The following is a 16,587-nucleotide window of genomic DNA, read 5'->3' on the forward strand; positions in this document are numbered from 1 at the left end:
GTTTATGCCATGGGGAAAACCTTTACTGAAACTGCTTTATAACTGGATATTTTTTGTTTCAGTGGTAACATCCCCAAGGATAAGGTCCAAGATGGCCTCATCCCTTAAGGTACTCATATCATTTTAAGCATGGTTCTTATAAGACTTGGTATCTGTATTGTCTATATTTTATACTTGATGTAAATATAACATCTTAACAGATTCAGCAAACTTCCTACTTAAACAGATATCAGGTACAAAATAACTAAATTACCTTTAGAGATGCGTGCTTTTAAATACGACATAAATTATCTCATAGAGATAGCTTTAGATTATCTTAAAATAAAAACTTTATACGTTTACTTCAACAAGCTTCTGGAGTAACAACATGACCGGAATCTGGTAAACTGTAACTTTCAAACTCTTTGAAATTTGGTCAGAATAAATCATTTTTTTTCAAGTTGTTTTGGGAATCCAGACTTTCAGAGGTAAATCTTATGTGAGTATATTTTACTAACCGTATATATATAAAATCTGAACAAGTGGTTGGTAATAATGGATTGTTAAATACAGTAGGGTAGACGTGATGTCTAGACAAGATAATGGTGAGAGCTGCACTTTTAAGAACATTGGTAACTTGCTCTGATAAAAAGGAAAAACAAAGAACGTTTCTATTATGTAAGGTTACTGTGAAATGCTTACATCTTGAACTGACAATAGATACAGCTGCCACTACTTTGAAAACAATTTCACTGGAATCCATCACATGCTAAAAGCTGATTATTTTCCATGTCCACAACTCTAGTTAACATTTTCAAGACTGTACATTTGACTAATCTTTACTTACAGCCTCTTTAAACATAAAACAAAAACAGATTATAAAAGAGCAAGAGCTAGTGAGTGTTGGGAATCATCCAGCAATGAGTAGTAGCTGAAACGAGACATTGTAAGAAGAGAAGAGGGCCACAGCTACAACACTTACAATTAAACGTAACACCCCATTTACGGAAGAAAACCTCCTCTGCACAATTCATTAACTCAACAAATACTAATTACTGACTGACACACAACAGTGGTATATTCTAAGGTTATTTAAAAATTTATTTTAATGTTAAGAGCCCTGTGTCCTTAAAAAGGTTTTTTTTCTTTTTAAAATAAAACTTTATAGTTAAATATGAAATTAGCTACACACAATTGTGTACAGAAAAAGTAATATTTAACTTTTAACTTTCAGTATGATTTAGATCAGGAAGGGACCTAAGATTATTCAGCCCAACCTTTTAATTTGGAGGGAAAAGCGAAGAAAAGCTAGTAAGTAGACCATATGGTCACACAAATGGTGATAGTACGGAATTCAAAATAAAAAATATATTAATAGACTCTTAATAAAGCTAGTAACTAAACAATCAACAAAATAAATTCTGAATTAACTCAATTTTCTTAGCTAATTGTGATAATGAACGGGGTTCCTAAATGGCTAAGAATTTCTTTCGCATAACAAGGTTGGCATAGCTATGACTATAATAAAAATTGTATTTACAGAAACAAATAAATATTCAGGATAAGTGTTTTGAAGTTAAAAGAAAGAAAAGGACATCAAAATAATCCCTTTCCCCAAGTGTCCCTGATTACTCTATTTCTTTATGTGGCTTACGCCTGTAATCCCAGCACTTTGGGAGGCCAAGGTGGGTAGATCTCTCGAACCCAGGAGTTGGAGACCAACATGGGTAACAAGGTGAAATCCCATCTCTACAAAAAATACAAAAAAAAGTTTAGCTGGGATTGGTGGCACACGCTTGTAGTCCCAGCTACTCGGGAGGCTGAGGTGGGAGGATTGCTTGAGCCTGGGAGGTGAAGGCTGCGGTGAGGTGTGATCGTGCCACTGCACTCCAGCCCGGAAGACAGAGTGAGACTGTCTCAAAAAACAAACAAACAACAACAACAAAAAACACCACAAAATGGTACTGTCTCTGTATCTAAAATGATTCCTATCTACATTTTAACTATAAATTACCTGATGAATATATAATCAGCCCTTTTTTCAATAGATAGCATACTTATAGGCGGCAGACACCAACCTTTTTGGCAACAGGGACCAGTTTCGAGGAAAACAATTTTTCCACAGAAGGAGTGAGGGGGCACACAAGCTAGATCCCTCGCGTCTGCAGTTCACAATAGGGTCTGCGCTTCCGTGACAATCTAATGCCGTGGCTGATCTGACAAGTAGTAGAGCTCCGGCAGTAATGCGCACTTGCCCGCCCTCCCTCTCCCCTCCCCATGGCCACTCACCTCCTGCTGTGACACCCAGTTCCTAACAGGCCACAGACCAGTAGCGGTCCGCAGGCCCAGGGGTTGGGGATCCCTGCTCATAGGTAGAAAAATAAACATATTCATAAAACAGCATTATATTAGGAGAGTGTTCTGAAAGAGCCAAAGAGGTTTAAAAATGAATTCATGGTACTTGTTCTTTTTTCAGTTATTATCTAACAAATAAAAACAAAGATAGACATGTCCTTCTACAAACGGCAAGTTTTTGTAATTTGAAGGTATAACGTATTTAAAAAATATTTTCAGGCACATCCCTGCAATTGTTTTGGTTTAGGTTTTATTAATTGTATTTACAAATACAATTTTTAAGAAAGATTAACAGTGACTGGTACAAGCAAGAAATTAAGATTCTTTGCAAACTCATATTCTGATTATTCTCAAACCTGGCATGTGACATCTACAGTATTAAACCCAAAACCTCCCAAAATTATTCATTTTAAATGTAATGCTTTACTTATTAAAAATATACATGCATAGCTTTTTAAATATATGGAGAAATCGGGGACTGTATTTAAAAATGTGGTTCATAACAGATGTAAATATCTACTAATGGGCTAATATGGAATGATTTCTAAGAATACTGAACAGAATACAGAGTATAGTCACTTGCGCGTGCAGAGTGTGTGTGTGTGTGTGTGTGTGTGTGTGAGAGAGAGACAGAAAGAGAGAGATACACAGAATTTCCATATGACTCAGGGCCTCTTGCAGCCAGACCCTAGCAGAAAAGCAACTATGCCCAGCACCATTTGTATTTAAAGAAAAAGAATGGAGAGATAACACACATCAACTCTTGTCTCTATTCATCAGGATCAACTATGATCCAGGTATATGCAGATGTATGTATGTGTTTATACATACATATGCACACTGTATATGAATTGTGTGCATACACATACATATGCAGGTCATATCAGTATGTCTATTTGCTAAGAAAAGAAACTGGGCAGCTGAGAGTTATGGGTGAGAAGAAAACTCTTTACTGCAGGATCTCTTGTGTCTTAAATTTTATGTTTTGGTATGTTATCACCTAAAATGCAGTCCTTACTGGATGGGTTGGAGGATACTCAATAGCAAATCAGAACACAGGCTTTTGAGATATGAACATAACTTTAGTTCCTAACTATATCCTTATTATAGTCAATAAAATCAACTGTTCATATCTGAAAGGACTTTCATATGTATTTGTTCTGAATGATGTTTACAGTGTGTTAACTGTCAAAACTCATCCAACTAGTTGGGTGTGGTAGCTCCCACCTGTAATCTCAACACTTTGGGAGGCCGAGGCAGGCAGATCACCTGAGGTCAGGAGTTCAAGACCACCCTGGCCAACACAGTGAAACCCCGTCTCTACTAAAATATAAAAAATTAGCCAGGTGTGGTAGCGCATGCCTGTAATACCAGCTACTCGGGAGGCTGAGGCAGGAGAATTGCTTGAACCTGGAAAGCGAGGTTGCAGTGAGCCGACACTGCACCACTGGACTCCAGCCTTGGCGACAGAGTGAGACTCCATTTCAAAAAACAACAACAACAACAAACTCATCCAACTGAATACTTAAGATTTATGCATTTTATTGTATATTAATTATACCTCTGTTAAAAAATATATAGGATAGAACGTCTCTAATCCTCATAATACTAAGGTGGTAATAGTTCTCAATCTTTTAGCACATTAGAAACAGCAGAATTAAAGAGAACAGTCACTTCCTTCCAATTCCTTGTTATTCCAAATAGGGACCATAGACTAACAGAATCAACATTAAATGGGAGCATGTGAGAAATTCAAAATCTAAACCTCCCATCCCATATCTACTGAGTCAGAAACTGTATTTTAACAAAATCCCCAAGTCACTTATGTACATATTCAAGTTTGAAGAGTTCTGATAATTTTTTTTACTGGATTTTACTTTTTAAAATATTTTTATTTTATTTTTCATTTTTTAATTTATCAGAATATTTATGGTTGAAATCCAAGAAGTTTTACTTTTGAAAAGCTCCAAAGATGTACAACAAAGACAGAGAATCGCAATATAAGCACTGTAGCTTGAGCGTGAAGATACAGAAGGTGCTCATTTTTTCAAGACTAGTTGGCATAGTAAAATATTCCAATAAAATGCAGCTACTTACTATTCTTAGTTATTTCACTAAGTAACTGTTTCTCGCTACTTGTCAAGCCTTTAAAAGATTTTGGCTACCTTAACACTCTTAGTCATATGATTTGCACACACACACACACACACACACACACACACACACCAGGTTTACTGAGATTATCTGATTCCGTCTGAAGAAAAAAGAATTTATCTATTTATTTATTTTTGATATGGAGTCTTGCTCTGTCATCCAGGCTGGAGTGCAGTGGCGCAATCTCTTGCAACGATGGAGCTCATTGCAACCTCCATCTCCCGGGTTCAAGTGATTCTCCTGCGTAAGCCTCTAGTAGCTGGGATTACAGGCATGCGCCACCATGCCCAGCTAATTTTTGTATTTTTAGTACAGACAGGGTTTCTGTACCCTGTACATTGGCCAGGCTGGTCACGAGCTCCTGACCTCAGGTGATCTGCCCACTTCAGCCTCCCAAAGTGCTGGGATTATAGGCATGAGCCACCGAGTCCAGTCAGTAAAAAGAATTTAATCTAGACTTTTCAAGTAGGAAATTACAAAACGACTTTTCAAAAAATGTTTTAGATCCCAGGAAAACAAAATATTTCACTGACCTACTAAGCATACTTTAATCAAATTATAAGGGATCTTATAACTAAAAGGAGTTAAAGTAAACATTGTTTTATCCCTAGAGGTGCAATAGAGGGAAGTTGGGTATGAAATAATGAAGGATTTCAATCTGTGTGGTTCAAAGTGGCAATGTGGTAAAAAAAAGATTTCTCAATGGTAAGACAGCAAACAGTGGCATCGACCTTCAGGTCAAATAGTAGGTATAGGAGGGCTTGCAGGATTATCATTGTCAAGGGATTAATGCCACACATGTGAACCAGAGTAGATATCACACAAAAATTTGTAGGTTGGGTCTCTCTAGGAATTAGTATACTGACAGTAGACATTCTGAAATTTATTTAAGCTCAGAAGCCAGAAAGCCTGCGAAAATAGCCCAATAATTGAGTGTTAAAGACAGCCCAATAGAAGTAAGAGAAGATAATCTGGGAAAATGAGAAGAAAAGAAGATACACCTTAGGATCCAAAGCATAAGGAGGTGAGTTGTGCTATAATAGAGTGGATCATATCCAAAGGACATTCAAATAAAAGTGGAATGATTAAAAATGACTCATCTCTAGCAATACAATATTTCAGAGATACAACTCAGTGTTTTCTGGATTAAGGATTTTAGACTAGTGGTTCTCAGTTATATCTGATTATAATCTAGGCGGCTTTTTCAAAAGTCATCTGCACCCCTAATTCTAAAACAATTCTTATATGCCCAGGGATGAGATGGTGATACATTTGCCCCCTTCGTTGAAGTGACTTTGATACAATCCACTTCCATAAACATGCCTTTGAACATCAAGAACTGGGGCATCTGTGGGCATTTGGGTTAAAACAAATTTTGGCCTGGAGACTCAGTTTATGTTACAATATGTCCTCAAGTTAATGACTTTCTTGGGATTCAATAGACTGGAGGGACCCAATTTATAGAAATTCCCACAAAATTATATATTATAATTTATCTTTACAAAATACTTGAACATATTGCACTCGAAACAGGAAGAAAAGGCAGCTTGGGTATTACAATAGTATTTACATTTCTAAATTATCCTAGTTTGATTTCCTGGTCGCATCCATACTGGGCTTTTTTTGTGTTATTACTTTTATAAAAAAGTACAAAATATTTTAAGCATATTTAAAAAAGAATAATTACTGGATAATTGGCTTTATCAAATCTTTAAATTTTCCTTGCCTGGTTGGTATTTAATCCATAAAAATAAAATGTTTAAAAGTTCACATCAAAATTACACACATACAAATTGTAAAACTTTTTCTTTTTCAAAAATTACAAGTTCTAGATATAAATTTATAAAATAATTATGTATCATTTACTAGTTATCTAACATTTTACAGGGATTTGTTTTGATTTCTTGTCAACGTATGAAAAACAAACTGCCCTATAGCAAAAGCAGAGTCATTATACTCCAATGTTTAACATCATTAAGTCTCTATTTTATAGCACTTCAAATAACTGTTTTACTTTTCTAGTAACATCAGAATATAATAATTTCCCTTTATTTTTCTTTCTTTAGGTCATTTGTCTTTGCCATAATAATAACACGTGTGTCAGAGTTTTCATGTACTTGAACAACAGACAGATGAAAACAGAGATATAATTAAACTCGCAGATGAAACAGATACAAGATTTTTATAAAGTATCATAAAAACTGACTTCATGCTAAATAATTGTATGTGTGTACTGCTAAGGTAGGCTGTACACCTGACTAGTAACCCATTTTCTCAAGATTGAATAGATCATCTATGAATAACAATAGGAGATAGCAGAAATATTAATACATGGCAATCCAGGCTGGGCACCGTGTTTCACGCCTGTAACCCCAGCACTTTGAGAGGCTGAGGCAGGTGGATCACTTGAGGTCAGGAGTTCGAGACTAGCCTGGCCAACATGGTGAAACCCCGTCTCTACTAAAGATACAAAAATTAGCTGGGTGTGGTGGTGTGTGCCTGTAATCTCAGTTACTCAGGAGGCTGAAAAAGGAGAATCTCCTGAACCTGAGAGGAGGAAGTTGCATTCAGCTGAGGTCGCACCACTGCATTCCAGCCTGGGCAACATAAGACTCCATCGAACGAATGAATGAATAAATGGTAACCCAAAATAATCCCTCTCCCCTGTTATTTCAGTCAAGTTTTTCTACCAGTTATATTCTTAAGAGAACCTCTCCTTTAAATAACTGCAACTTAGCACAGTGGCTCACACCTATAATTCCAGCACTTTGGGAGGCTGAGATAGGAGGATCACTGGAGGCTAGGAGTTTGAGATGAGCCTGAGCAACAGGCTGTGAGATTCTATATAGTACTTAGGGACTACTCAAAGGTCATTTGCAGGTTTATGACTCCACCCATCATCCATCCAACAAGTATTTCTTATAAGCCTACTACACATACTGTTCTAGGTGATAGCAGATGTAGCAGTAAACAAAACAAGACAAAACAAAGCCCTTGTTTTCACAGAGCATCCATTGTGGTAAGGGGAGAAGAGGAAATAAAAACATATCTCAAGTAATTATTTAAAAAAAAAAAGAAAAAAAGGATAATTTTATATAAAATAAGGACATTCATCTTTGTGTTGAAGATACATCTACTGAGCAAACCTTTTACTTATGCTTTCATTTAATTGGTATCTTGAAAGGTACCAACTGCCTCCCAATCACCAAATTAAACAGAATTTTCTCAGTTTCCATTTTCCTTATATTCCTCTAAGCATCTGATACTGCTGACCACCTTCATTTTGAAACTCCAGTGGTTTGCATGACAAATTTCCTATATTGGTTCTTATCTCTTCACATTAGTGTGACATTAACATAAGCTACACAGTCACATCTAGGATTTGAGACCATCCCCTATCCAACAAAAGAAAACAGATTTAATTGATGTGGAAATTGGATAGCACCTAGAAAAAAGTTTTCACTTTGTTCTTAATTTCCAATAGTTTTTAGCAGATTATTAACAATGTAATTACATTTATTCAACGCACTAGAGAGTAACAACTACATCAATAAGCACCTGTACAAAATGTTACATTTTGCATTTACTTCATTTAATCCTCATAAAATAATAACCCTGTAATAGTTGCACATTAAAAACAAAGTCCTGCTTTTCAGAATGACTTCACTAAAAAACTAGACTTAAATAGTATCCTTTATTTTTTCTTTAATATTTGGAAAATAAAGTATAATGAAAAACATAAGAAACATCTGTAATCCCAATATTCAAAAATAATATTTGCTAACATTTTGCTGTATTGAACATTTCTTCCAACCCATCCCTATTGTTTAATAATTTTTAATTGCTTCATACTAACTAGAATATTAATATTCTGCAAAAAAGAAGTTTGTTTTGTATTTAAAAATAAACAATCCGGGTGGGGGACCATGCTAATCAAAATGACTGTGAAGTCAACTCAAACAATTTTTATAATTTTTTAAGTTGTAGTTTTAGAGTTACAGGTGGAAAAAGAAATGAAGCTTATTTATTCAATAAATGTTTACATGTGCAAAGCAACACAAACAAAAATTATGTACATGTAGACAACTAGATTCTCACCTGTTCAATCTCTTTGGTTTTTGATGCTATTGCTTTAGAGCGAGTGGTTAGCTGACTATCTTCAAATAATTCTATCCCATGTGTTGTGTTTGACTCGGGTTCCTCTGGCTGCTCAGTAAACAATGGTGCTGTGGATCCCGCCTTGAAAAGGAATTAGAAATCTTTAATATTTTCTTTAAAAACATAGAGCATTTCAGATGGTTGTGTATAGGCACTAACTGGCAAATTATATTAAGTGCTAGGTTTAATATGTTTTAAGAAAAGAAAACTCTTTCGATTTCACTATGCATAATGAGCATATGTGAAATGGATTAACGAGGAAATAACTGCTACTTTTTTTTTTTTTAATATGGAACACTTCATGAATTTGCGTGCCATCCTTGCACAGGGGCCATGTTGATCTTCTGTTTCATTCCAATTTTTAGTGTATATGCTGCCGAAGCAAGTGAGACTGTTACTTTTTAAATTTTAGGTAAGACAAAGCCTCTAGGCTTATTCAATTCCAAAATATTATTTCATATTATATTAAGATATATATAAAAAAATTCTCGTCCCATGACTATTCCTTAAGCGATCAGTTTATGAAATACTGAGGAGAAAAAGTCCAAATGGAAGTGAGAGGTGTTGTACATGCATAAAGAAATATATTTAAAGGGAATATGAGAAAAGGCTGTACCTTTAGAAGTTAAACCACCTTGCTCCTGTAGCCTAACAATTCGTTGAAATCATTAAAAAGAAAATCCCATAAATCAATAATGATCACTTCAGTTTTAGACCAACAATTGAAAAATGAATAAATATACTGTGAATTACATCTAAAACAGTCAGGTGGGGGATTAAGTATTGGAATACATATATATATGTGTGTATATATATATGCATAGACTATCTCTGGAAGGACACTATACAGAAAAAAATGATCAAAGGAGTTGTCTCAATAGTAACAACTTACAAGAAGTAGCAAAGAAGAGCCACATTGTGAATACTTTGGTGCCATTTGAATTTCTGACACATACATGTATGATCTACCAAAAAAAAAAAAAAAAAACCCTGAGGCAGGCAGATCATGAGGTCAAGAGATCAAGACCATCCTGGCCAACATGGTGAAACCCCACCTCTACTAAAAATATAAAAATTAGCTGGGTGTGCTGGCGGGTGCCTGTAATCCCAGCTGCTCAGGAGGCTGAGGCAAGAGAATAGCTTGAACCCGGAAGGCGGAGGTTGCAGTGAGCCAAAATCATGCCAGCGCCACTGCATTCCAGCCTGGCAACAGAGCAAGACCCCGTCTCAAAAAACAAATAAACAAACAAAGAAAAATTCCTAGTTTTTTTACAAGTTTGAGTTACATATGTTAAGGGACTTATACCAAAAGCATAAAAGTCATTTAAGAAAAGAATTCCACTAGCAACATTCTTTGTAAACTGCCCAGTCCCTGGTGTTCTGTTACTGCAACACAAAATTAAGACATAGGCCTACACACAATACGTAAACTGGTGAGCACAGAAAATACATCAGAGAAGACAGGAGCTTTCAGAAACAAAAAGCAAGTGTAAAAGGGAAAAAAACACTGACAATTAAAAGAGCTCATCAGTAATTAAATTTATTTTAATTAGATACATATGTCCAAGGTACCCTAGGGAAAACAAGGCAAGTGTTTGAGATACATTCAACATATATCGCCAGACATAAAAATTTAGGATATCTCCAACACTAGTGATTCCAATGAATGAGTATAAATCTGAAAGAGAGCCATGGAAGATGGTCATTCTAGACTAGGGACAGAATAAGCACAGACATTGAAGCCAAAAATAACACCCTGTATGTGAAAACAACCTAAGTCGTAAATTTTAAATTTTTCCTCTATAGCAGGAAGTAACCTCTTCTATTGAGACTTCTTTTTTATTTTTATTTTTATTTTTTTGAGACAAGGTCTTGCTCTGCCACCCAGGCTGGAGTGCAGTGACGCAATCACAGCTCACTGCAGCCTCAATCATCCAGAAGCAAGATTCTCTCACCTCAGCCTCCTGAACAGCTAGAACTACAGGCACACGCCACCATGCCCAGCTAATTTTTTGTGGGATTTTTTTTGTGCAGACGGGGTCCCACTATTTTTGCAGGTGTGAGCCAGTGCACCTGCCCCCCACCGTCCCCCCCTTTTTTTTTTTTTGAGACAGTCTTGCTGTCACCCATGGTATGATCACGGCTCACTGCAAACTTCAATTCCTGGGCTCAAGTGATCCTCCCACCTTAGCCTTCTGAGTAGCTGGGACTAAGGGGCCACCACACACAGGTTTTTTGTTGTTGTTGTTGTTGTTGTTGTTGTTGTTTTTGTAGTGACAAAACCACACGATACTGCCCAGGCTGGTCTCCAACTCTTGGCCTCAAATAATCTTCCTGCCTAGGTCTCATCTACCAGGACATTCTAATATCCTTCAAATAATTTTCTTTTCATTCTGACAACCAAAAGAAAACTCTCACAGCTATTTGTTTAAGGACAGCAAATTATATCTCTACAAAACTTGACTGCACCCTTCTTAATGGCTAGGATGGCACCTCAAAAGCAATATCTGACACAAGTAGATATACAATGCATAGTTAGCGAACTTAAATAAACTATAAGAAAACTAGTACAGTATTTTTTAAGTGTACCTTAAAACACTAATCCTGAAATATACGCTGTGAAAAAAATTACATAGTCAAAAGTTTGGTAAATTACGCAAACTCTTTTATTCATCCTCTTACTGAACACCGATGAACATATTAATAATACATTAAAATCTCTAAAAAGTGTTGAAATATCAAAACCAACCTAACTCTTTTAAACTTGGCATCTCCCAAATAAACTGACTATTAGAATCTTCTTTTTCTTCCTCAGACCATTAAGACCCTTCAGACTATGCTGTCAAATACTTTGGGAAATGCTATAGCAGAGCTCAAAAGATGAAAGTACAAAACTGAAAAGTGGCAGGAACCACAACATGCCTGAGTATTTAAGTATATTATTGAATTTACCTTCAATTTTACTGGACTTTCTATAAACCACACGTTTTCCCAAACTGCTTAGAACTATAATGATGGCAGCAAGTGAAGATAAGGTAGAAACTTAAGCATTCTATCTATCTCAGCTCATAATAATGAAATTTACACAATGTTCCTGAAGTACATGAACCATTACTTAAAAGGCTCATATAAAATAAAATATTGCCACAATTAGATTTAAACAGACATGCACATGCACACACACACACAGTTCTTTGCCAAACTCTTGCTTGGCATCAAAGGCCTTTCTTCTTTCCAGGTTATTCTGTCAAATTAGATATCAGTTTACAGGACCAAGGCCAAAATTACATTTCTCAAAAAGCATGGACCACTGAAATGAGTAACTATTCAACAACAGCCCGAGAACAAATTAGCAAAATATTAATAAGCAAAAATATTAATAAGAGAAAAATATTAATATGATATGGGACTAAGTCTACAAAAACTATCACAAAGATTTCCCAAATGCTTTATTTCCAGTATGAAAAAGTATCAATCTAAGTAGAAAACCATTTTAGAGAATGGGATGAAATTGATGCTGCTGTTCAACAAAAATGATATACACAAATAAACATGTTATGGTTATCAGTGCTACTCTCACATATCTTGCCTTTGATCCAGCAAAAGAACATGTCTAACCTATGACTCAACTTACAGATTTTTTTAGGGTTATTTACTTTTCATTAATTCAAAATCTAGCAAATCCTGATATTTTAGAGGAAAAAAAAAAAGATGTTTAAAAAGTATTTCTAGATCCAAAGTCACCCATGGATTATTCAGTGTCAAGATGCATTCAATAAATGAGAGAACCCAAGTAGAATATTTAAAATTTGAGAACAGTAGTGAGCTTTTATAAAAACCTGAGATAAAAAATGATGGGAGAAGGGAGGATAAATATACTATTAATGTTCATGTATTAATAAAGTCTTGCTAACTGAAGATAAAGTATTAAGTAAAGAAATTATTCTTTTTGGAAGTTTTCAGTTCTATAAAACAAACTACCAATATTCCAAAGCGGCAATTTTGAAGCATAAATATCAATGATTAATATAGAAACATTATTCTAAATTATTAGAGAAAATAACCAAAATAATCCAATTAAATGTATTACTGAAAAGTATTGTTCATGCTTTTAAATAGTGCTGGAAAAGTACCAAGGAGGAACAGCTTGCTGTTTTTGATACATTTACTGGAGAATATGCATAAGTATCTATTATTATAGCTACAATGAGGAGGAAACCTTGACCCACTTAAGAACAACTGATATCTAAAAGACAGATCAGCATTTTTAAAAAGAAAGGCTCTGTTTGCGTAACTTCTCATAGGGTTTGTACTTTTTATGAGCAGTGTACATTAGTTACTTTGGAAAGGATTTTTTCACTGTCTAAAGATGTAGTTAAGTATTATTTTTACATACAATATCAATGCTTGATCCCTTTTATCAAATAACATTCTATAAAAGTCATTCCAAAAGTAAACAAAAAAGCCAGAATGCTCCTTCAAATAAAATAATTTGTCAAGGGACGGATTTTTATATTCTCTACCTGTCGTGTCAAAGAACTCCTATAGTATCAAATTCTGAACATAAAAGCTTAATTGTGCCCATAAAATTTCTATATTTCCCTTTTAGAGATGAAATTTTTCAGTTCATTTCAAAATACATTAATACAAACATGTCATAAACCTTTTTCTATGGTCCCAAAAATGTTCCCATCTTTCGGTATTCAGGACTCATCAAGGTCTCAAGTTGCCAAGACAATGAATAATTTTATTTCTTGGGATATTTATGAGATAATCTGCATGAAGTATAACAAGCAATATAAATATGGTCCACAATCCAAGGTCAAATTAGATTTCTGTTCTGAATTCACTGGCTTATAACTAGTGGCTCAGCATGATTTCCTGAGATACTTTTAACAGCAAATGCCATTAAAAGAAGTACATAAATAACACATTTTTCTTATCCGTATTTATACTATTCTTACACTCCAAAACTACTGTAAACATTCAGACAAAGTGTGATTACTGAATTCAGAGTCATTCATATTCAGACTATCATTCTGTGTGGTAATTTTAATACCTGTAATCCATGAGGATATATTTTAAAGCACGGGAATAAACCAAATATTTTCCATCCATAATTTAAAATCCAGACAAAACTTTCAGATGTGAAACATAAAGGAGACATTATGCCTTACCTCATACGCAGAAATTTCAGGCAAGTTACTTTCATCTGATTTCTCTAGCTTTTCAGCAGCCCACTTGCTTGCAGCCTCAGCAAGCTCCTTTTCAGTTAGCCTACTGGGTTTGTCTAACACCTAATAAAAATAGAAGAACATTTCTGTTACAATTCTCAAGGGCTTTTAAACTTCAAATACACCAAGAAGTACACTGCACTTACATTTAAAATCATATAAGCCTTCGAATTTATACGGAGAACAGGTACATTCTTTATTTCCTCCTTCAAAAATATTCAACACGGAATTACTTTAAGTAGCAATTCCTCTGGGACATACGGACCAGATCTAATTCTTAATTTCATTTACATAAGACTCTAGAAATTCATCTAAGTAACAAAGCAAAAGACACTGACAATTAACTCATACACTAATTATATTTAGACTATAAAAGACATCATACTGATTTCAATTTTGTGCCTTTAAGCATATTTAATGAAATAAGTAATGTCTAAATTTCAGTAAGGCAAACTCCTAATACAACAGAAATGTATAGATATGCTGTTTTTACAGTGTATAGTGAGTTACATAAATCCTACACCTTACACAAAATTTTAAAACTCAAATTTCATTTTTTGATCCTACTACTAGTTCCTTTATCTAACTGCATACAATACTAAACAAAGTATGAACTTTGCAGTTATATGCAGACCTGGCTTTGAATTGCAGCTTAATGACTTGCTAGGTAGATGACTTTATATGCATAACTCATGACACCATGAGCCTTGGTTTCTTCATTTACAAAACTGGGGTTAACAATGCTCATTTTACAAAGCAGTTGTGAGAACTGAAGGAGGTAATAGATCTGGAAGTATCCACAATAATGCTTGGTGCCTTAGGATTTCTTTCTTTTCCATATTCACTGATGTGAATCTACTATACTAAAACATATCTGAAAATCAATCAGCCCATGGGCTCAATATAAAAATAAAGAAAGTAAAATGTCTTTTCTGGATCAGATATAATTTCCCCAGTATTGTTTAAAGGCTTATTTTTGTAAATAAGATATGAATTGTAAAGCACACATTTAAAAATTATTTCCTTAGGGCCGTTATGGTAATTCTCTGATTCCATTCTACTTCCTTGGCATACATTTTCATCCACTTTGCCCTGCCATGCCTAGTGGCATAACCATCTCTTACTTAGAAAACCTTCTATTACTAAGGTTTACTTCTCTAAAGTCACATCACTGATTTCAAATATACCTCTCAGGGATGACAGTGCTGCGTGCTGAACTTATGGGGCACTAACATTTATAAAGTGCTTTATCTACGAACCAAAAAAAGTACTTTAATTAAATAGAATTCCATGAAGGTGATTAGAGAGGCTTTATTATCCCAACTTATAAACTAAAAAACTGAATGATGGTGACTTGCTCAAAGTCACTAATAAATGCTGAGCTGGGACTTAAATCTAGGCTTTTTTGGGAGGGGCCGGGGGGAATGAGTCTCACTCTGTCGCCAAGGCTGAAGTGCAATGCCGCGACCTTGGCTCACTGCAACCTCCACCTCCTGGGTTCAAGCGATTCTCCAACCTCAGCCTCCCAAGTAGCTGGGAGTACAAGCGCGCACGACCACACCTGGATACTTTTTGTATTTTTACAGAGACAGGGTTTCACCAGGTTGGTCAGGCTGGTCTCAAACTCCTGAGCTCAGGTGATCTGCCTGCTTCGGCCTCCCAAAGTGCTAGGATTACAAGCATGAGCCACCATGCCTGGCTTAGACATTTTTTTAACTGAAAAGGTCATTTGATGTTTTTCCACATCTTGTTAAATTCATCAAACTACTGGCTAGCCATCTATAACATTTACTGCAATATTATAGCAATATATCTATATGAAGTATATTGTACAGCCATCGAGGAAGCTTAAACAGCTCATTCCAAAGCCCTGCCCATATATAAGGTTAAAAAGGTATTATAAGTAATACTTTTACTATTACTTAGTAATAGAAGGTTTTTTAAAAAGCTAGTTAGAAGAAGAAAAAACACATACAAACACAAATATATCCAAGAAAGCTGGTTTTTTCCGGGGGGTGAGGGGGCATACCAATTCAAGAGAAAGTTCAAAAGCAAAAACAATTGTATGACTTCTCTCTAGCAAAGAATGAAGCGGCTGGGAGCAGTGGCTCATACCTATAATCCCAGTACTTTGGGAGGCTGAGGCGGGCAGATCATCTGAGGTCAGGAGTGCAAGACTAGACCAGCCTGGCCAACATGGTGAAACCCCATCTCTACTACAAATACAAAAATTAGCCAGGTGTGGTGGCAGGCGCCTGTAATCCCAGCTACTTGGGAGGTTGAGGCAGGAGAATTGCTTGAACCTGGGAGGTGGAGGTTGCAGTGAGCCGAGATTATGCCACTACACTCCAGCCTGGAAGACAGAGTGAAACCCGGTTCCCCCGGTCCTTCAAAAAGAATGAAGCAAAAGCCTACTATAACTTATCGTCATTCTGTCCGCACATTTGAAAACCTATCATTTGAAACTAAGAAACTCTGAAAAAGTATCCCAACATATGGGCAGCCACAATGTTACATCAAAGAGTTCACCAAATCAGGAAATCTAGCTCATAAAGCTCCCCACAGCTACCATGTGACCTTGGGTAAATCAAAGAAGGCACTACCTTCTGAATACATAAAATAGCTATGGATCTAAAATTGTGATATTTTGATTTCATTTTAAGATTTTACAGTCTGGCTAGGCAGAGTGGCTCATGCCTGTAACCCC

At 35.6% G+C, this 16,587-nt stretch overlaps 1 protein-coding gene across 6 annotated transcripts in view; it reads right to left on the reverse strand.

Moving 5' to 3' along the window:
• Window positions 1–16,587, reverse strand: part of PPHLN1 (periphilin 1) — a 231,614-nt gene that overhangs the window by 43,332 nt on the left and 171,695 nt on the right. For all 6 annotated transcript variants that reach the window (XM_011936084.1, XM_011936086.1, XM_011936083.1 and 3 more), the window contains 2 exons: window positions 13,824–13,943; window positions 8,587–8,727 (listed from right to left, as the gene is read on the reverse strand). In XM_011936084.1, the coding sequence (XP_011791474.1) occupies window positions 8,587–8,727; window positions 13,824–13,943 (261 nt within the window). The remainder of the gene's footprint in view (window positions 1–8,586; window positions 8,728–13,823; window positions 13,944–16,587) is intronic.

This window comes from Colobus angolensis, unplaced genomic scaffold (assembly GCF_000951035.1).
Source record: "Colobus angolensis palliatus isolate OR3802 unplaced genomic scaffold, Cang.pa_1.0 Scaffold150, whole genome shotgun sequence".
NCBI lineage: Eukaryota > Metazoa > Chordata > Mammalia > Primates > Cercopithecidae > Colobus > Colobus angolensis.